The sequence below is a fragment of the Gopherus flavomarginatus genome, chromosome 1 (genome assembly GCF_025201925.1).
Source record: "Gopherus flavomarginatus isolate rGopFla2 chromosome 1, rGopFla2.mat.asm, whole genome shotgun sequence".
NCBI classification, from domain to species: domain Eukaryota; kingdom Metazoa; phylum Chordata; order Testudines; family Testudinidae; genus Gopherus; species Gopherus flavomarginatus.
The window spans coordinates 5,757,984-5,779,486 of NC_066617.1; the positions used below are offsets into that span (position 1 = coordinate 5,757,984).

The 21,503-nt window shown below is 65.3% G+C and overlaps 1 protein-coding gene across 2 annotated transcripts in view; it reads left to right on the forward strand.

The window, feature by feature from the left end:
- FLNC (filamin C) overlaps positions 1–21,503 on the forward strand; it is a 68,017-nt gene that overhangs the window by 33,465 nt on the left and 13,049 nt on the right. Inside the window, exons 14-33 of one of the 2 annotated variants that reach the window (XM_050929927.1) lie at positions 719–862; positions 1,171–1,294; positions 2,053–2,213; positions 4,873–4,963; positions 5,469–5,638; positions 6,011–6,128; positions 6,671–6,933; positions 7,725–8,322; positions 8,899–9,072; positions 9,849–10,011; positions 10,679–10,839; positions 13,260–13,427; positions 13,992–14,115; positions 15,560–15,716; positions 16,275–16,464; positions 17,391–17,414; positions 18,195–18,442; positions 19,440–19,538; positions 20,019–20,118; positions 20,931–21,071. In XM_050929927.1, the coding sequence (XP_050785884.1) occupies positions 719–862; positions 1,171–1,294; positions 2,053–2,213; positions 4,873–4,963; positions 5,469–5,638; positions 6,011–6,128; positions 6,671–6,933; positions 7,725–8,322; positions 8,899–9,072; positions 9,849–10,011; positions 10,679–10,839; positions 13,260–13,427; positions 13,992–14,115; positions 15,560–15,716; positions 16,275–16,464; positions 17,391–17,414; positions 18,195–18,442; positions 19,440–19,538; positions 20,019–20,118; positions 20,931–21,071 (3,418 nt within the window). The remainder of the gene's footprint in view (positions 1–718; positions 863–1,170; positions 1,295–2,052; positions 2,214–4,872; positions 4,964–5,468; positions 5,639–6,010; positions 6,129–6,670; positions 6,934–7,724; positions 8,323–8,898; positions 9,073–9,848; positions 10,012–10,678; positions 10,840–13,259; positions 13,428–13,991; positions 14,116–15,559; positions 15,717–16,274; positions 16,465–17,390; positions 17,415–18,194; positions 18,443–19,439; positions 19,539–20,018; positions 20,119–20,930; positions 21,072–21,503) is intronic. The other variant, XM_050929937.1, reaches the window with a different exon arrangement.

Below are 21,503 nucleotides of genomic sequence, written 5' to 3' on the forward strand. Positions count from 1 at the left end.
TGAGGTGTCGTGTTCCCAGGCAGTATGGGGAGAGTTGAAATCCCCCATTATTACTGAGTTTTCTATTTTTATAGCTTCTCTAATCCCCCTGAGCATTTTACAGCCACTGTTGCCGCCCTGCTCAGGCGGTCGGGAGCACGTCCCCCCTGCGATACTCCTGTTATTCCAGCCTGAAATGTCCATCCAGATGGTCCATGGGATAGTTTGATTCCTTTGCAGTTTTTACTATGAAATGATAAAATCTTTACTGGAAAATCAGTTGGGCCCATGGTGGGAAGCAGCAGGCAGGCAGGATGCTGGGCTGGACGGGCCCGTGGCTGGAAGTGACAGGTGGGCGGGTGGGTTACTGGGCCGGACAGGCCCGTGGTGGGAAGTGACAGGCTGGAGGGCAGGATGCCAGGCCGGACAGGCCCGTGGTGGGAAGCGGCGGGCGGGCAGGCGGGATGCCGGGCCGGACAGGCCCATGATCTGGTCTGAGTTAGACTGGCCATAAATCCAATCCAACGGGAGGAATCCCCCAGAGCATGTGGCACTAGCAGGTTGCCAGCCAGAGCCCCGTCCTGTGCGGACCAGGTTGCACAGGGGGAAGCAGAGGATCCTCCGGGGAGCAGGAGGGGCGGCTGTCTCTGGCCCGCAGGGTGGTCACACAGCCTGGGGCAGGAGTGACCTTTGCCGTCTGGTGCCCGCCGTGCAGCTGAGCTCGCATTTGTGCTCGCAGGACGCCGAGGGCTTCCCCATCGACATCAAGATCAAGGACAACGGTGACAACACCTTCCACTGCGTCTATGTGCCCACCAAGCCCATCAAACACACCATCATCATCTCCTGGGGTGGAGTGAACGTCCCCAAGAGCCCCTTCCGAGTGAGTACCCCCGCCTCTCGCTGGCCCTGTGGTGGGAGACTGAGCGGGTGCCGGTGCCCACTGGCTGGGTGCCCGGCCCTGCTCCTAGAGGAGTGACGAGGCAATGGCAGAGCGCTGAGGGGGCTCCGGATTCAGAGGGGATCCCAGGCCGTCACATGGCTTGGAGACACCCCCTTCCCGGTGGTGTCCCAAAGGAGCTGGCCCGGGCATCCTGCCCAGCCCACCAAGGATGGAGAGGCCCCCTCTGGGTGTGGGGTGGGGCCCCCCGGCTAGCCAGAGCCCATGGACATGCACGTTGCTCCTGGCAGGTGACTGTGGGCGAGGGCAGCCACCCAGACAAGGTGAAGGTGTACGGCCCCGGCGTGGAGAAGACGGGGCTCAAGGCAAACGAACCCACCTACTTCACCGTGGACTGCAGCGAGGCCGGGCAAGGTAGGACCGGCCGAGGGGCCACAGGACATCCCTGCCCCTCCCTGGGGGCACTAGCTTTGCTCAGGGCACCGCAGCCAGGGCTGCCAGCCGACAGCTTTCGGGGGCCCAAGTGTGCAGCGAGTGGGATGGATCTCAGCCCAGTCTTGAGCGGGACGGGCAAACCACTAGCACAAATACCACCGGGTCTGTGGGGCCTGGGCTGGGCAGCTTGGCTGAGGGGCCGCGGGCTACATGGGGCACAGAGAGTGAGCTGTCCCTTGCCCGCTTAGGGTCTCTCGAGGCAGGCCTAGGGGGCGATGGGGGCTGCTTGTGTCCTCCAGCCAGGGCTAGAGAGCAAGTTTCCCCACTGCAGGCCGGCCCCCCTGCCCTGGGACTCAGCCAGCCCAGTCCCCTCACTAGGCCCCCTGCGGGCTGGCCCCCGACCCCTGGGGTCAGCCGGCCCAGACCCCACCGACCAGCACCCTGTGTGCCAGCCCCCCTGCCCTGGGGCTCAGCCAACCCAGCCCTCCATGACCAGTGCCCTTTGGCCCTCCCCCTTGTCCCAGGGGTGCAGCCGGCCCAGCCCCCGCTGATCAGCATCCTGTGGGCCAGCCCCCTGCCCCTGGGATCAGCCGGCCCAGCCCCCCCCCGACCAGCGCCTCGCAGGCTGGCCCTGGGCTCAGCTGGCCCAGCCCCCCATGACCAGCGCCCTGCGGGCCAGCCCCCTCCTCGGTGGGTCTGGCTCCCCTGTGACAAGGGCTGCCCCGGCTGTGTTGCAGGGGACGTGAGCATCGGGATCAAGTGCGCCCCTGGTGTGGTGGGGCCGGTGGAGGCCGACATCGAATTCGACATCATCAAGAACGACAACGATACATTCACAGTGAAGTACACGCCGCCAGGCGCCGGGCGGTACACCATCATGGTGCTCTTCGCCAACCAGGTATGGGCTGGCATCGGGCAGTACGCCATCATGGTGCTCTTCGCCAACCAGATATGGGCTGGTGCCAGGCATTACGCCATCATGGTGCTCTTCGCCAACCAGGTATGGGCTGGCGCCGGGCGTTGCACCATCATGGTGCTCTTCGCCAACCAGATATGGGCTGGTGCCAGGCATTACACCATCATGGTGCTCTTCACCAACCAGGTATGGGATGGCACCGGGCAGTACGCCATCCTGGTGCTCTTCGCCAACCAGGTATGGGCTGGCGCCGGGCAATACACCATCCTGGTGCTCTTCGCCAACCAGGTATGGGCTGGCACCAGGCGTTACACCATCATGGTGCTCTTCGCCAACCAGGTATGGGCTGGCGCCGGGCAATACACCATCCTGGTGCTCTTCGCCAACCAGGTATGGGCTGGCGCCGGGCGTTGCACCATCATGGTGCTCTTCGCCAACCAGGTATGGGCTGGCGCCGGGCAATACACCATCATGGTGCTCTTCGCCAACCAGGTATGGGCTGGCGCTGGGCATTACACCATCATGGTGCTCTTTGCCAACTGGGTACGGGCTGGCACCAGAGAGTACACCATCCTAGTGCTCTTTGCCAACCAGGTATGGACTGGTGCTGGGCATTGCACCATCCTGGTGCTCTTCGCCAACCAGGTATGGGCTGGCACTGGGCGTTATGCCATCATGGTGCTCTTTGCCAACCAGGCATGGGCTGGCACCGGGCAGTACACCATCCTGGTGCTCTTCGCCAGCCAGGCATGGACTGGTGCTGGGCATTGCACCATCATGGTGCTCTTTGCCAACTTGTGGACTGGTGCTGGGCGCTACACCATCCTGGTGCTCTTCGCCAGCCAGGTATGGACTGGTGCTGGGCCCAGGGCAGCAGAATGGTGCATGGGGCCATCTCAGGGGGGCTCAGACCAGCTTCCCAAAGCCACCGTTGTCCCCAGGTGTCCCCCAGGGGAGCAGCTCAAGGGGCTCTGTAGGGGGCTCCCTGTGACCTCTCACCCTGGCACTGGGGATCCTGGGAGGGACCTGCCGTTGGCTGCATGTGCTGCTCTCCCAGGCTAAGGAGGAGACCCGGGAGGAGAGGGATGGGAGCCCTGGGGCCAGCACAGAGCCCATGCCCGGGAGCGTCTGTGCGGCTAGAGGGGCCTGGCCAGGGCAGCTCTGGGACCCATGGCTGCGAATTCACGTCCCCACTGGCAGATCCAGCCCAGGTGCTGCATCCCACCCCAGAGGGGGCAGCATGTTGGAGCCGGTGGGCAATTGCTGGGCAGGCGGGGGGCTCCAGGAGGAGAGAATCATAGAATCATAGAAGATCAGGATTGGAGGGGACCTCAGGAGGTATCTAGTCCAACCACCTGCTCAAAGCAGGACCAATCCCCAACTAAATCATCCCAGCCAGGGCTTTATCAAGCCTGACCTTAAACACCTCTAAGGAAGGAGATTCCACCACCTCCCTAGGTAACCCATTCCAGCGCTTCACCACCCTCCTAGTGAAAAAGTTTTTCCTAATATCCAACCTAAACCTCCCCCACTGCAACTTGAGACCATTACTCCTTGTTGTGGTAACTGCCACCAATGAGAACAGTCTAGAGCCATCCTCTTTGGAACCCCCTTTCAGGTAGTTGAAAGCAGCTATCAAATCCCCCTCATTTTCCTCTTCTGCAGACTAAAGAATCCCAGTTCCCTCAGCCTCTCCATCATTTTTCTTGCCCTCTGCTGGACTCTTTCCAATTTTTCCACATCCTTCTTGTAGTGTGGAGCCCAAAACTGGACACAGTCTCCAGATGAGGCCTCACCAATGTCGAATAGAGGGGAATGATCACGTCCCTCGATCTGTTGGCAATGCCCCTACTTATACAGCCCAAAATGCCGTTAGCCTTCTTGGCAACAAGGGCACATTGCAGACTCATATCCAGCTTCTCGTCCACTGTAACCCCTAGGTCCTTTTCTGCAGAACTGCTGCCTAGTCATTCAGTCCCTAGTTTATAACAGTGAATGGGATTCTTCTGTCCTAAGTGCAGGACTCTGCACTTGTCCTTGGTGAACCTCATCAGGTTTCTTTTGGCCCAATCCTCTAATTTGTCTAGGTCCCTCTGTATCCTGTCCCTACCCTCCAGCGTATCTGCCTCTCCTCCAAGTTTAGTGTCATCTGCAAACTTGCTGAGGGTGGATTCCACACCATCCTCCAGATCATTAATGAAGATATCGAACAAAACCAGCCCAAGGACCGACCCCTGGGACACTCCACTTGATACCGGCTGCCAACTAGACATGGAGCCGTTGATCACTACCCGTTGAGCCCGACGATCTAGCCAGCTTTCTATCCACCTTGTAGTCTGTTCATCCAGCCCATATTTCTTTAACCTGCTGGCAAGATACTCTGGGAGACTGTGTCAAAAGCTTTGCTAAAGTCAAGGAATAACACCCACTGCTTTCCCCTCAGCCACAGAGCCAGTTATCTCCTTAAGGGAGGCAATCAGGTTAGTCAGACATGACTTGCCCTTGGTGAATCCATGCTGAGAGGCGGGAGGGTCTCCCGCTGCCTGGCCCTCTGGGGCATCCTGGCCCCCCAGCTGTGGGTTCCAGCCGGTCCCTGCCAGCAGGGCACCCCTCACCCCTCTCGCTCTCCTGTGTCCCCCAGGAAATCCCCACCAGCCCCTTCCGCATCAAAGTGGACCCGTCCCACGACGCCAGCAAGGTGAAGGCTGAGGGGCCCGGGCTGAGCAGGACAGGTGAGGGGGTGTCCGTGTGCTGGGAGGCTGCAGTGCTACCCCAGCCAGGGGCTGTGCCCCCCTCAGGCTGGCAGCCCCCATTGAGCAGTGTGGGGCCTGCACAGCACCCAGATGGGAGACCTCTGAAGAGAACTCTGGGTGTTGGGGCGAGGGGGCAGGGGCTCTGTGGGGGGTGCTGTGCTGGGGAGTGGGGGCTCAGTGGGGGCCCCGTGAAGGGGGGCGGGGCTCAGCAGGGGGCGCCGTGCTGGGGGAGCAGGCGGGGGCTCGGCCGGGGAGCAGGGGCAGGGGCTCGGCGGAGGGCGCAGTGCTGGGGTGGGAAGCAGGGTGGGGGCTTGGTGGGGGGTGCCGTGCTGGGGGGGGAGGGCTCGGGAGCTCGACGGGGTGCCGTGCAGGGGGGCAGTGGGCGGGGGCTCGGCTGGGTGCACTGTGTGGTGGGCGGGTGCAGGGCGCTGGGGGAAGCTGGGCTGCAGGACGCTGACCGGCCCCTCGCTCCCCTTCCTGCCAGGAGTGGAGGTCGGGAAACCCACCCACTTCACCGTCTTCACCAAGGGTGCCGGCAAGGCCACGCTGGACGTGCAGTTCGCTGGGGCAGCCAAGGGCCCTGCCGTGCGGGACTTTGAGATCATCGATAACCACGACTACTCCTACACTGTCAAGTACACCGCCCTGCAGCAGGTGAGGGGCCGGGACACGCGCTAGCTGGGCAGTGCCCCCGCCAGGGCTGGGCATCGCCCCCCTGCACACACGCCAGCCGGGCAGTGGCCCCTGCCAGGGCTGGGCATCGCCCCTGCACACGCCCCAGCCGGGCAGTGCCCCCTGCCAGGGCTAGGCTCTGCACACATGCCCGCTGGGCACCGCCTCCTCCAGGGCTAGGCATCACCCCCACACACGTACCAGTCAGGCACCGCCCCCTGCCAGGGCTGGGCATCACCCCCACACACGTGCCAGCCAGGCACTGCCCCCTGCACACTCACAGCTGGGGTTTGTGGCTTCCCGCCGGGCACTGCTTCCCACCTGTTCCCTGACTCGGTTGCTCTCTCCGCACAGGGCAATCTGGCTGTGACGGTGACGTACGGGGGGGACCCCGTGCCCAAGAGCCCCTTTACTGTCAGCGTGGCCCCTCCCCTGGACCTCAGCAAGGTCAAAGTGCAGGGACTCAACAACAGTGAGTGGGGGCAGGGCCGTGGGGCGCGGGCGATGGGCTGGAAGGGCTGGAAAATGCCAGGGCGACAGTTGATCGGGGTGCGGGAGGAGTGGGCCAAGATGGAGGTGGAACAGCGATGTGCGGCAGGTGAGGGGCTGGCACCATGGGGCACAGTGGGCAAGGGGGTGACTCTGTGGGGCGTCTTGGGCGAGTGGCAGGCACAGTGGGCGAGGGGCTGGCACCGAGGGCCGTGGCGGGCGAGGGGCTGGCACCGCGGGGTGTGGCGGCCAAGGGGCTGGCACCATGGGGCGTGGCGGGCAAGAGGGTGGCACCGTGGGTGTGGCAGGCAAGGGGCTGCCATGGTGGAGCGAGGTAGCGGCACTGCGGGGCATGGCAGGCAAGGGGCTGGCACTGCGGGGCGTGGCAGGTGAGGGGCTGGCACCATGGGGCGTGGCGGGCGAGGGGCTGCCATGGTGGGGCGAGGTAGCAGCCCGGTGGGGTGTGGCGGGCGAGGGGCTGGCATGGTGGGGCGGCTCTGTTGCCCTGACACTCTCACCCTGCAGAGGTGGACGTGGGCCGGGACCAGGAGTTCGCGGTGAACACCCGTGGCGCCGGGGGCCAGGGCCAGGTGGATGTGAAGATCACCTCGCCCTCCCGCCGGCCCATCCCCTGCAAGGTGGAGACCGGCACCACCAGCGACATCCACAGCGTCAAGTACATGCCCCCTGAGGAGGGGCCTTACAAGGTGGACGTGGCCTACGATGGGCACCCCGTGCCGGGCAGCCCTTTCTCCGTCGAGGGGGTGATGCCGCCAGACCCGTCCAAGGTGAGCGGTGGGGGCTGCCTGCGGGCTGGGCACCATCTCCTGTCGCCCTGTGACTCCCGGGGGGGGCACTGTGCCATGGGTGGAGCTGCTCCACGCCCAGCCCCTCGGGGTCACCCCGGCTGCCCTGCCTGCCAGATCTGCTCTGGGGCTGGGGCGTGTTCACGTTGCCCCCCAGCTCCCCGCTCCACTCGAGGGGGCTGCACTCCTGGCTCTCTCAGACCGGAGCGATGACACAGTCCAGTGCACGGCAGTGAGGAATTGACCCCTGTGCTCTGGTGCCAGGCAGAGAGCAGGCATTCAGGACACAGGAGGGCGTTGCCTGGCTATGGAGATGCCGGGCAGTGTCCGAGGCTCAGGGGCCAGGGTGGAGAGCTGAGCCTGATGGGGTCCTTCCCCCCCTTCTCCCTGGGGCAGGATCCGGGATCACGGTCTGCCCCTGCCCAGCCAGGCCGGGGTACCCCCTGTGCTCTGGTGCCAGGCAGAGAGCGGGCATTCAGGACACAGGAGGGCGTTGCCTGGCTATGGAGATGCCAGGCAGTGTCCCGGGCTCAGGGGCCAGGGTGGAGAGCTGGGCCTGATGGGGTCCTTCCCAGCCTGCTCCCTGGGGCAGGATCTGGGATCACGGTCTGCCCCTGCCCAGCCAGACCAGGGTACCTCCCGTGCCATGCAGGGAGGCAGAACCCCGACCGGGAGTGAATCTCCTCCCGTGGCCAGAGGAGAGAGGAGACGTTGCTGGCAGCTGCCCCTGGGGCCGTTCCTGCCCAGCTGATGTGGGGCCGCTCCCGTTTCAGGTGTGTGCCTACGGGCCGGGCCTGGAGGGCGGCTTCGTGGGCAAGCCGGCTCCCTTTGCCATCGACACCAAGGGTGCAGGCACGGGCGGGCTGGGTCTGACCGTGGAGGGCCCCTGTGAGGCCAAGATCGAGTGCCAGGACAACGGGGACGGGTCGTGCTCTGTGTCCTACCTGCCGACGGAGCCGGGCGAGTACTCCATCAACATCCTCTTTGCCGAGGCCCACATCCCCGGCTCGCCCTTCAAGGCCAACATCCAGCCGCTCTTCGACCCCAGCAAGGTGACGGCCAGCGGGCCGGGGCTGGAGCGTGGCACGGCAGGTGAGACCGCCACTTTCGTGGTGGACTGCTCCAAGGCGGGCGAGGCCGCGCTCACCATCGAGATTGTCTCCGAGGCGGGGGTCAAGGCCGAGGTGGTGATCCAGAACAACCGCGACGGCACCTACACCATCACCTACAGCCCCGCCTTCCCCGGCACCTACACCATCACCATCAAGTACGGCGGGCACCCTGTGCCCAAGTTCCCCGCCCGCGTCAACGTCCAGCCCGCCGTCGACACCAGTGCCGTCAAGGTCTTCGGGCCCGGTGTGGAGCCGCGAGGTGAGGGCCCCGACTGGCTGTCCCTGGTCACCCCTCTCTACCAGTCTAGCTATCCCCAGACACCCTGTATCTAGCAGTCTGTCCCCAGACACCCCCATCTACCTGTCTGTCTGTCCCCAGGCACCCCCATCTACCTGTCTGTCTGTCCATCCCTGTACATCTCTCTCTCTCTGTCCCTCTCTCCATCCCTGTATACACCTGTCTCTATCTGCCCCACATGCCCCTCTATCCATCCCCACACACGCACACCTCTCCCCCTCTGGCCCCATACCCCTCTCCCGTATGTCCCCATACCTGCCCTCTGGGTGTGGCCAGGCTGACCTGCTCCTTCCTGCAGGAGGCTGCCTGAGTCCTTTCCCAGGCGCCGCTGCTGGGCTCTAGGGTGGGATGGGGGCCCCCAAGACCCATTGCCAGGGAAGCGGGTTCCACCGAATGCCCTGGCGGGTGACACCTCGGCCAAGATGCTGGCAGCTGATTGGCACAGCCTGGGCTCAGCGCTCCCATAGGCCAGTGCGGCTCTCTCTGGGGGGCCGCAGCAGCCCCAGGCTGGCGCTCACCGCCCGCTCTCTCTGCCAGGCGTCCTGCGCGAGGTCACCACCGAGTTCACCGTGGACGCCCGCTCGCTCACCAAGACGGGTGGCAGCCACATCAAGGCGCGCGTCATTAATCCCTCGGGTGCCAAGACAGAAACCTACCTCACAGACAATGGCGATGGGACCTACCGCGTCCAGTACACAGCCTACGAGGAGGGTAAGGAGCCCTGCCCTCTGCCGGCCCCTCCCAGCCAGGGCCACCCAGAGCTCCAACTCTGAGCTAGGCTGTCCCCGCCCCAAAGCTGGTAGTAGCCCCCGCCCCCCCCATATAGGCCCAGGGTCAGGGTAATTATCCCCAGCTCCGAGGGGGAAACTGAGGCACACAGAGAGGTGTCACGCTATGAATTAGTCAGAGCTGGGAAGGCTGGGACGCCGTGGCCGAGCCCCGCGGGGGATGATTTATCGCTGGGACATAGGGAGCAGGTGCCCTGGGCCGGGCAGGTGGCGGGGGCAGGGGCGGTCTGGTGCCCTGCCAGCTGTCCTGAGGCTGTGACTGTTGTTAGAGCTGCCAGGTGAGCTCTGGCCCAGGCAGGGGCCCCGGGGGCACCCGTCGCCTGGGAGCTGGGTCCATGGCCCGACCCTGACGGGAGGAGGCTGTGATGGATTTGGGGGTTCCTGAAGGAGGATTTCACTGGGGTGGGGCAGGTCCCGGCATAGCTGTTGGGGGGAGGAGGTGTCCCAGGGGCCTTACACCCCATGGGGATGCCTGGGCTGGAGGGGAAGGACCCCATGTCAAACCTGGCTGGGTTTCTCCAGCTCCAAAATCCCAGTGCAGTCTGGGGGAACAGCACCCGTTGGGAACAGAGGGCTGTCATGTCTCCCTGCCCCCAGTTGGCATTGCAGGCATGTTGGGGGGGGCCTTCCTGACCCCTGTGTGGGACTGGGGGTGCGGGGGCAGCTCCTGACCCCTCCTCTCCCCGTCTGGCGCACCAGGCCTGCACCGGGTGGAGGTGACGTATGACGAGGTACCGGTGCCCAAGAGCCCGTTCCGCGTGGCTGTCGCCGAGGGCTGCGAGCCCAGCCGTGTGCGTGCCTACGGCCCCGGCCTGGAGGGGGGACTGGTGAACAAGTCCAACCGCTTCACCGTGGAGACCAGGTACCGTCCCCCCGTCCTGCCGGGATCCGCCAGGGAGAGGGGAGACCAGGCAGCCACCGCAGTCAGCCCAGGCCAGGGGTGGAGGACGGGTGCTGGTGGGTGGCTCCCCGGGTCCCGTTCCCACACCGCTCCCTGTCCCGTGAGGTGGGCGGCTCCTGTGGGGTGAAAGCCCCGAAAGGGGACGAGCATGGCCCTGTGGGAAGGAAGACCCCGTCCTGGCACTGCTGGCCGGGACATGGCCAGGCCCTGGAGGGTCTGGCTGGGGAGTCTGGGTAACAGCACGGGGCCAGGACAGACGCTTACTAAATGCTTCCACCCCGATCAGCCTGTGGAGCTCCCTGCCACAAGAAGCCAAGAGCTGAGCAGGATGCTAGCAAGGCCGTGCCATGCTTGGGGCTAATGGCCCCCTCCCGGCTCAGAGCAACTGCACCGGAGGTAACTGAGGGCTGGCAGCAAGGAGGGGGCTCCCCAGGGCAGATCACCCCTTACGCTGCCTTTGGCATCAGCTGCTCCTGGCCAGAGCCCCCCTTCAGCCCCCTGACCTAGGAGCTCTGCACTGGGGGACCAGGCCCCAGATCCCCTCCCCACATCCCCCCATGGCTGAGGCGGAGCTGGATTTTCCGGGTGGTTGGTGGGGGCTCTGACTGGCCCTGGCCTCTCTTGGCAGGGGCGCTGGCACTGGTGGGCTGGGCCTGGCCATCGAGGGGCCCTCGGAGGCCAAAATGTCCTGCAAGGACAACAAGGACGGCAGCTGCAGCGTGGAGTACATCCCATTCACGGCCGGCGACTACGACGTCAACATCACCTTCGGGGGGCGCCCCATCCCAGGTAGGGGCTGCAGCCAGGGACATGGCCAGGCTGGGCCAGGGGGAGGGTCACTGGGATGGGGGATGGGGATGGGGTCACGATGCTCTGGAACTGCTCCCTACGAAGCCAGGCAGGATTCTGGGGGAGTCTCCTCTTTAGGAGCAGACTGGATCCAGGGCAGGAAGCTCCCACAGCTTCACCTCCTGGGTCTGACCCCGGAGCTTTCAGCATCCCCTGCCCCTCCGTGCGCTTCCCCCAGCGAGTCCGTCCAGAGCGACTTTCAGCCACGTCCATCTTGGGGGAGGGGAGCCCAGAGCCAGGGTTCTGCCCTCCCCGTGCCCCAAGCCAGCCAAGACTGACTCGCTTCCAGCTGCCTGGCCCCTGCCCTGCCCATTGCTCCTCCTCTGGCCTTTGTCTCGCCTCCCGGGGCAAGAGTCACCTGGTCGCATTCCCCTCCTGGATCTCAGGGTACGAAGAGGCGGCCATAGCATCCATGCAGGCAGCTGCAGCAACCCCCACAAAGGGCACCCGCGCGTATTCCCATTGCATTGGTGCAATAGACAGGGAAACTGAGGCACACACAGCATTCATGCAAAACATAAGACTCACATATGACACAACGAGGGAAAATCCCCACTTCATCACAGTCACAGCCAAGTCGGGCCGGGCGACAGGGGGATAGGGTCAGTGGGCGGGGGAGCTGGGGTTGCAGCTGGGCTGGGGGGCTGGGGTCACGTCCTCGTCCTGCCATGTGCACCTTGGGCTGGAGTGCAGCAGGGTGGCTTGGCAGGAGCTGGCCAGGGGTGTGTCTGGGTTGGCTGGGTGCAGCGCGGGAGCTGGTGGGGGGCACTGGGCTGGCTGGACCTGTGGCTCTGGTCCAGAGGGGGGGGGCACCGGGCTGGCTGGGCCCATGGCTCTGGTCCGGGGAAGAGGGGGTGACAGGTTCGATCACAGAAACCCTCTTGTTAACTGCCACCTGATGTGCTGAGACTACCTCTGAGCCCATTTTCCCTGGCAGCTTGGGGCTGCGGGACGCTGCCTGGTTGAGCCAGACACGCCAGCCTGCTGCAGCCCAGACCCAGGTCTGAACCACATCCCCAAAAACTGCAGACTTAACTGAAAACCGCTTAGAAAGTGCTCCTGTCTCTAGCACCCAGATACCCAGTTCCCAATGGGATCCAACCCCCAAATAAATCTGTTTTACTCTGTATAAAGCTCATAAACTGTCCGCCCTCTCTAACACTGCATGAGAGATACACACAGCTGTTTGCTCCCCCAGGAACTGATTACTTGCTGTGGGTTAATTAATAAGTAAAAAGTGATTTTATTAAGTATAAAAAGTAGGAATTAAGTGGTTCCAAGTAATAACAGACAGAACAAAGTAAATCACCAAGCAAAATAAAACAAAAACAGGCAAGTCTAAGCCTAATACATGAAGAAACTAGTTACAGTAAATCTCACCCTCAGAGATGTTCCAATCAGCTTCTTTCACAGACTAGCCTCCTCCCTAGTCTGGGCCCGACCCTTTCCCTGGTACAGCCCTTGTTCCAGCTCAGGTGGCAGCTCGGGGATTTCTCATGACCGCAGCCCCCTTTGTTCTGGTCCACCCCCTTATATACCTTTGGCGCAAGGCAGGAATCCTTTGTCTCCGGGTCCCTGCCCCTCCTTCTAAATGGAAAAGCACCAGGTTTAAGCTGGATTCCAGCACCGAGTGACATGGTCACATGTCCTGCGAGACCCCAAGCCTCCAGTCTCCCAGCCTGACCCACAGGAAGGCTGCCTGCAAACAGAGCCACCCACAGTCAGTTGTCCTGGCTGATGGGAGCCATCAAGATTCCAAACCATCATTAATGGCCCACACTTTGCATAGTCACAATAGGCCCTCAGAGTTATATTTCATGTTCCTAGTTTCAGATACGAGCGTGGTACATTTATACAAACAGGATGATCACACTCAGTAGATTATAAGCTTTGTAATGATACCTTACAAGAGACCTTTTGCATGAAGCATATTGCAGTGACATTATATTCACACTCATTAGCACATTTTCATAACATCATATGGAGTGCAATGTCCCAGGGGGCACTGGGCTGGCTGGACCCCCGGCTCTGGTCCGGGGAAGGGGGCACCGGGCTGGCTGGGCCCCCGGCTCTGGTCCGGGGAAGGGGGCACCGGACTGGCTGGGCCCCCAGCTCTGGTCTGGGGAAGGGGGCCCCCGGCTCTGGTCTGGGAAAGGGGACCCCCGGCTCTGGTCTGGGGAAGGGGACACCGGGCTGGCTGCTGTGATGGTTCGTGGCGGGGCTGGCAGCCCCTGGACTATGGGGTCCGTTCCCCATGTGGGGGTGACGTCCCGTGAAGTTAGTGTAGGCCAGGCTCCCTGCCACGCCCTGGGGGCTGGGGTCCGGCTGCCCCTGGTTGGTGACCGCCCCTCCCCCGACAGGGAGCCCCTTCCAAGTGCCCGTGAAGGACGTGGTGGATCCCAGCAAGGTGAAGTGCTCGGGCCCTGGGCTGGGGGCTGGCGTCCGTGCCCGCGTCCCCCAGACCTTCACCGTTGACTGCAGCAAGGCCGGGCTGGCGCCCCTGGAAGTGTCGGTCCTCGGACCCTCAGGTACCTGGAGCAGAGCCCTGGGCTGTGCCCCCCACAGCCGGGCAGTGCCAGGCCGGGCACAGGGTGGGAATGGGGCATCAAAGCCTCTGGGGATGGCTTGTAGGGGGATGGGATTCTCATGGGGTGGGGGATGGGGTGGCTTGTAGGGGGTGGGGGATGGGTCAGTTTGGGGGATGGGATGGCTTGTACGGGGTTGGGATTCTCATGGAGTGGGGGATGAGGTGGCTTGTAGGGGGTGGGGGATGGGATGGCTTGTAGGGGGTGGGGGATGGGATGGCTTGTAGGGGGATTGGATTCTCATGGGGTGGGGGATGGGTCAGTTTGGGGGATGGGATGGCTTGTAGGGGGTTGGGATTCTCATGGGGTGGGGGATGGGGTTTCTCATAGGGCTAGTGTCAGGGGATGGGATGGCTCATGGGGAGAGGAGGCTTGGGGCAGCCCCTCCTACCTAGAGGTCCCCTCCCCATGCCCCCACAGCAGGGCTCTGAGAGGGTGGTACCTGTGGGGGGGGCACTCCCCTCTCGCCCACCCTGAGCCCGCTGGGCTGTGCCCCCTGTGCCGCAGGCCTGGCCGAGCCGGTGGACGTGCGGGATAACGGGGATGGCACCCACAAAGTGAACTACACCCCGGCCAGCGACGGGCCCTACACCGTGGCCGTCAAGTACGCCGACCAGGAGGTGCCACGCAGGTGAGCCGGGCAGGGGGGCTAGCATGTGGGGGGGGTTGCTATGGGGGTGCACAAGGCCGAAGTCCAATGGCCGCTGGGGCCTGGCTGGCCGGACAGCTGGCCAGATGCAGGGGGCTGGGGCAGGCTCTGGAGAAGGTCAGATTGAGTCCTAACCAGCCCGGAGTCCCAGGCTTGGGGCTCTGGCCCTGCTGGGAATGGAGCCAGGCAGGACTCCGGCGCCGGGTCTCCCCACACGGCCACTCTCTGCAGGGCAAGGAGCCTCCTCCGCTTCGGCACTTCCTGGGTCTGAGCTTGGAGCATTCAGCCCCCTGCTCCCCCGTGAGCTTCCCGCAGTGAGTCCACTGGGCTGGGACGCCTGGGGCAGCCTCACCCACTCCCACAGGGCCCTGCACCCCCACTCCACAGCCAGCCCCGACTCCCAGCCAGCGTGGGACACAGGAGGTTTCTATCCGTTGCCAGGACAGAGTATCGGCCATTCTCTGTGGCCAGGCAGCCAGTTGGCATCACACCTGCCCTCTAGGGGTCTCTGCACCGATCACACACACACGTCCTACCACCTAGACACTTCAGTAACACATGGGGAAACTGAGGCACAGTCTTCAGCACAAACATAAGAACATTCTCACTGTCACACAAACAGCCCTGCCATGCAGATCCCCAGCCCAGTTGCACCAGGGCTGCCCGGGGTGGGGGCAAGTGAGACAATTTGCCCTGGGCCCAGCAGGGGCCCCCACGAGAGTTTTTCAGGGGCCCTGGGGGTCCTTCACTCGCTCCGGGGCCCCCAGAAAACTCTCACGGGGCATGGGGCCCCAGAGCTGCTTCTGCTCTGAGTCTTCGGTGGCAATTCGGCGGAGGGGCGGTCCTTCTCCCCCGGGACCTGCCACCGAAGCGCTCTGAAGACCCGCGGTAGGGGGCCCTTCTGCCCCGGGACCTGCCGCCAAAGACCCCAGGCCCCTGAATCCTCTGGGCAGCCCTGAATTGCACCTGTCCCTCAACCCGCCCCTCCTGCTGGGTGCTCCCAGAGGCAGACATATGAGACAGCCGTGCCCTGGCCAGTCCTGGCCCGACACCCGCTGAAGGCTCCGTGTCGGCGTGGCCCTCCCCCGCCCCAGTAGCAGCAGCCTCCAGCTCGGGCTGGGACTTCGCCCCGGCTTAGGGCTGCCAGCTGGGCTGCTAGAACCAGCCCCCTAGGGCCTTGGGGCCCTGGCACCTCCCTGGGCAGGCCAGTGTAGGGGGGTGAGGGACCCCTCCAGACCAAGAGGCCCAGCCCGGTGGGCTCCTGGTACCAGCACGGCAGCAGGGCCAGGATCCTGCCCATGCCCCTGGGGCTCGGGCAGGGCCACCAAGTGCCAGTGCATGGAGTGGGTCCGGGCTTGGGGGGCGGGTTCCCCCTCCGATCGGTGCTGGCCTGGCCCAGCTCTGACTCCGTCCTGTCCACTTCCAGCCCGTTTAAGATCAAGGCGCTGCCGGCTCACGATGCCAGCAAGGTGCGGGCCAGTGGGCCGGGCCTCAGTGCTGCGGGCATCCCTGCCAGCCTGCCTGTGGAGTTCACCATTGACGCGCGGGACGCCGGCGAGGGGCTACTCACCGTGCAGATCCTGGTGAGTGCTGGCATGGCTCTGGGGTGATCTGCAAGTGGGGGCTGGGCGGCCCAGGGCTCTGATGGGGGGGTTCCAGGCTGGGGCCCAGGACTCTGATGGGGGGGTACTGGCTTGGGGAGCCCATGGCTCTGATGGGGGGGATGCTGGGCTGGGGGGCCCATGGCTCTGATGGGGGGTACCGGGCTGGGGGGCCCATGGTTGTGATTGGGGGGTACCGGGCTGGGGGGCCCAGGGCTGTGATGAGGGGTACCAGGCTGGGGGTCCATGGTTGTGATTGGGGGGTACCGGCTTGGGGAGCCCATGGCTCTGATGAGGGGTACCGGCTTGGGGAGCCCATGGCTCTGATGGGGGGGTACCGGCTTGGGGAGCCCATGGCTCTGATGAGGGGTACCGGGCTGGGTGATGGGGGGGTACCAGGCTGGGGGGCCCATGGCAGTGATGGGGGAACGTCCCTGAGCACTAGCCCCCTTGGGGGTGGAAGGGGATGCCCAGGCCAGGCTCTGCCCACTGCCCTGGGCTGGGGAGCTGAGTGGCTGTGACCCGTCTGTGCCCGGGCAGGATCCCGAGGGCAAGCCCAAGAAAGCCAACATCCGGGACAACGGGGACGGCACCTACACGGTGTCCTACGTGCCCGACCTGACGGGGCGCTACACCATCACCATCAAGTATGGGGGCGACGAGATCCCCTTCTCGCCCTTCCGCACCCTGGCACAGCCCAGTGGCGACGCCAGCAAGTGCCTGGTCACAGGTGAGTCCTGCCCCACGTGCCGCCTGGCCTCTGCCCCACGCGCCCCCTGGCCTCCGCCCCCGCAGCCCCCGGACTCCGCCCCCCGCGCCCTCTGGCCTCTGCGCCCCCAGACACCACCACATGTGGTCCCCGGCCCCTGCCCCACACGCCCTCCAGCCCCACCCCCCAAAGCAGCCCCTGGCCCCTGCCCCATGTGCCCTCTGGCCTCTGCCCCACGTTCCCTCTGGCCTCCACCCCCACAGTCCCTGGACTCCGCCCCACGTGCCCTCTGGCCTCCGTCCCCACGGCCCCCGGACTCTGCCCCACGCGCCCTCTGGTCTCCGCCCCACGCGCCCTCTGGCTTCCGCCCCCACGACCCCAGGACTCTGCCCCACACGTCCTCTGGCCTCCGCGCCCCCAGACTCCACCACACATGGTCCCCGGCCCCTGCCCCACATGCCCTCCAGCCCCCCCAAAGCAGCCCCTGGCCCCTGCCCCATGTGCCCTCTGGCCCTTGCCCCACGCACCCTCTGCCCCCCCCCCCCCCGCTGCAGCCCCTGGTCTCTGCCCCACGCGCACTCCAGCCCCTGCCCCATGCAGCCCCCGGACTCCACACCAAGCAGCCTCCTGCCCCCCCCCAGGCTCCCAGACTCTGCCCCACGTGGCCTCCAGCATCCCCGTCCCATGTGGCCTCCGACCCCTGCCCTACATGGCCTCCAGCCCCCGTGGCCTCCAGCCACCGCCCTACATGGCCTCCGCTCCATGCTGCCTCCATGGCCTCTGGCGCCCCCATGTGGCTTCCGGCCCCATTCCTGCCTCACACGACCTCCAGTCCCGTCCCCCCACCCATGGCCTCTGCCCCTTACTCCCGACCCTCAGCCCCCGCCCCTGTCCCCAGGCCTGTGGCCGGCCATGTTCTCACAGGTTTTCCCTTTCTCTTTTTGCAGTGTCCATTGGGGGCCATGGATTGGGTGAGTCCTGCTCTGTGCTGCTGTGGGCGGCTCTGGCCATTGGGAGCTGTGGGGGTGACCCCGGACCGACTCCCCTCCCCATTCCTGCACAGCCAGGTGTCAGGGAGTGTGGGGGAGTCAGGGCCCTGCACCCCCTCTTCCTGCAACTCCCCGTCACTCTCAGCCAGCCAGTAGAGCAGGAGGTTTCTTAGACGACAGGACACAGTCCCAAGCAGGGCTTGTAGGTGCAACCAGGACCCCTCAGCCAGGTCCCTCTGGGGGGCGAGGAGCTTAGACCCCAGACTTGGGGTTCCCTGTCTCTTCCCAGCCAGCCCAAACTGAAACCCCCTCCAGCCCCTCCTTTCTGGCCTTTGTCTCTCCCGGGCCAGGAGGTCACTTGATCTTTCTTCACCTTTAGCCATCCCCTTGCAGGGGGAAGGGCCCCGGCCATTTGTTGCCAGGAGACAGAGCGTCGGCAGTTTATGCAAGCTGGAGACTTAAGAAAGGCATAGGGGAAACTGAGGCACACACACAGTATTCAGAGGAAACATTGAGAACAGTCCCACTTCGTCACACCAGGCTAAGTAGGGCAATGCGGCCGGACACCTGGGCCTCTGCGGGCTGGTTTGAGCCGACTTCTAGGGCGTTGGCTGCCTGGGGTGGGACTTGAACCCCAGACAGGCTCAGCTCCCTTGGACTGGGCAGGTGGGGTTGATTCTGGCAGGGCTGGTGCCATCCCTGCCTGTTGGCACAGCCCTGGCACCTGTCCCCCCTCGCTGACCATACCCCTCTGCCCCACAGGCGCCTGCTTGGGCCCCACCATCCAGATTGGGGAGGAGACGGTGATCACGGTGGACGCCAAGGCAGCGGGCAAGGGGAAGGTGACGTGCAAGGTGTCCACGCCGGACGGGGCCGAGCTGGATGTGGACGTGGTGGAGAACCACGACGGCACCTTCGATATCTACTACACGGCGCCCAAGCCGGGCAAATACGTCATCACCATCCGCTTCGGGGGCGAGCTCATCCCCAACAGCCCCTTCCACGTGCTGGTGGGTCAGGCTGCGGGTGGGGAGACCTACAGGGAAACCCGGGGGCTGGGAGTCCCGCTGGGACCATCGGGGTCAGCGCTGGCCCCAGTGCGGCACTAGGGGGCGCTGTGCTGCAGGGAGAGGGGGCTCAGCGGGGGGCGTACACCCCTTGTCAGTGCCGCAGGGTGACACTAGGGGGTGCTGTGCTGCAGGGAGAGGGGGTTGGGGGGTTAAGCCCCTTGTCAGTGCCGCAGGGTGGTACTAGGGGGCGCTATGCTGCGGGGAGAGGGGGTTCGGGGAGAGGAGTACACCCCTTGTCAGTGCCATAGGGTGGCACTAGGGGGCACTCTGCTGCAGGGAGAGGGGTCTTGGGGGGGTGTACGCCCCTTGTCAGTGCCGCAGGGCGGCACTAGGGGGTGCTGTGCTGCAGGGAGAGGGGTCTTGGGGGGGTGTACGCCCCTTGTCAGTGCCGCAGGGTGGCACTAGGGGGCGCTGTGCTGCAGGGACAGGGGGCTCGGGAGGGGGTGTTACGCCCCTTGTCAGTGCCGCAGGGTGGCACTAGGGGGCGCTGTGCTGCAGGGAGAGAGGGCTCAGCGGGGGGTGTACGCCCCTTGTCAGTGCCGCAGGGTGACACTAGGGGGCGCTGTGCTGCAGGGACAGGGGGCTCGGGATGGGGTGTACGCCCCTTGCAGGGCCACAGGTGGCACTAGGGGGCGCTGTGCTGCCCGAGCTGCCATCGTTCAGCATGGAGGGACCCTGGGTGTTCCAGGCCCCCCGGCCGGGGCGCTGCAGGAGAGCCCTGCCTTAGCTGCGGGGACCCTTCCTCACTGGACGCTGTTGCTGCAGGGCTGTTAGCCAGCTGCCGCATCCCACCCCAGAGGTGGCTGCATTTCAGTGCCGGGCGAGCGACCCCTGTGCCTGGGCAGTGGGATCCTGTGGGGCACCCCCCAGCAGCGTGGCTACGAGCTGTGGAGCCGACATGGCCACCCATGTTAACCTGTTCCTTGCCTCCTGCCAGGCATGCGAGACCATCCCCCACGTCGAGGAGCCGTGCGACTCGCTCCAGTTGCACCAGCCCTTCTCTCCGCACCAGGCTGGCGGCTCCCCGGCACGCTGGGTACCAGGAGCTCCTCTCGGCCCCGCTGCCTCTCTCTGCCCTATCCTGCTGCCTCTCCCCCATCTCTGCCCGGGACATTGCTCGGCCCCTCGCCCTCAGCAGGGCACACGCCAGCCCCTCCCTCGTAGGTGCCCGTGCATCTGCCCACGGGCGAATCCCCTGGGTGCCCAGTGCACCATGTCCATGAAGAGCTGGCGCCAATGCTTGTCTCACACTTGGGGTTTAGGGGCCGCGGGATGAGGGGCCCCCCCCAAAGCTCTGAGTGCAGTGATTCCCCCCACAGTGAGCTCCACCCAGCTGGGGTACCTGCACCCTCACGCCCCCCTTCTCTTGCAGCTCTGTCTCCCATGGGCCCGTGCGGGGCCCTGGGCCTGTCGCTCTCTGCTCCTCTCCTGCTCCGCCTCGGGCACCCTGCCTCCCATGCCAATGCTCTCTCTCTCTCTCTCTCTCTCTCTCTGCCCCCTCCCTCCACCCTGCCAGGCCACGGACCAGCCCGTCGTGCCCGCTGAGAGCCTGGACTCCATGCTGCGGCCCTTCAACCTCGTCATCCCCCTCACCGTGCAGAAAGGGGAGATCACCGGTACGGGTGGGGGGAGCCTGGCACCAGGGCACCAGCCAGGGCTGGGCAGCGTGCAGCCTCCATCCCAGTTCCACACTGGGCAGGGCGGGACGGCACTGTGTGGGGAGAGATCAGGGGGGTGGAGTGGGTGGGTGGGAGAGGAGTTGGGGGGGTTGGGGGTGAGAGCTCAGGAGGGTTGAAGGGAGGGGGTGGGGTGAGAGTTGAAAGCTGGGGAGTAGAGGGGTAGAGTGAGGGGGTGGGAGAGCTTGGCGGGGTTGGTGGGTGATGGTAGGAGTGGAGAGTTCAGGGGGTAGGAGCAGAGGTGAAGCGGGTAGGGGTGGGAGAGCTTGGGGTGGTGGAGCAGGTAGGGGTGGGAGAGCTTGGGCTGGAGGGAGGGGGTAGGGGTGGAAGGGTCTGGGGGGGTAGTAGCAGGGGGAGAGCTTGGGGGATGGAGTGGGTAGGGGTGGGAGAGCTCGGGGGGGTGGAGCAGGTAGGGGTGGGAGAGCTTGGGGGCTGGAGGGAGGGGGTAGAGTGGGAGGGTCTGGGGGGTAGTAGCAGGGGGAGAGCTCGGGGGATGGGGTGGGAGAGCTTGAGGGGCTGGAGGGAGAGGGTAGGGGTGGAGTGTCCAGGGGCGTAGTAGCAGGGGGAGAGCTCGGGGGATGGAGCAGGTAGGAGTGGGGGAGCTCGGGTGCGGAGCAGGCGGGGGTGGGGGAGCTCGGGGTGGAGCAGGTAGGGGTGGGAGAGCTCAGGGGGCGGAGCAGGGGGTGGGAGGCCTGGGGCAGTGCCCGGGCAGGCGGAAGGTGCCCGCTGACGGTGCCACCCCCACCCCCCAGGCGAGGTGCGCATGCCCTCGGGGAAGACGGCCCGGCCCAGCATCACGGATAACAAGGACGGGACGGTGACCGTGCGGTTTGCACCGGTGGAAAAGGGGCTGCATGAGATGGACATCAAATACGACGGCAACCACATCCCCGGTGAGCGCCGGCCCCGCCAGCTGGGGGCCCTGGGACCCGCCCGGCCACGGCTCCTGGGGGTGGGGGTACCAGCTCCCAATGGGGGTGATGGGAGTGCCCTGTCCCCCCAGCTGGGGGCCCCGGGACCCGCCCGGCCACAGCTCCTGGGGAGTGGGGGAACAGCTCCAAATGGGGGTGATGGGAGCGCCCGGCCTCCGGCCCTGCCCCCAGCTGGGGACCCCGGACCCACCTGGCCATGGCTCCTGGGGGGTGGAGGAACAGCGCCCAATGGGGGTGATGGGAGCGCCTGCCTCCGGCCCTGCCCTCAGCTGGGGGCCCTGGGACCCGCCCGGCCACGGCTCCTGGGGGGTGGGGGAACCAGCTCCCAATGGGGGTGATGGGAGTGCCCCGCCCCTCAGCTGGGGGCCCCGGGACCCGCCCGGCCATGGCTCC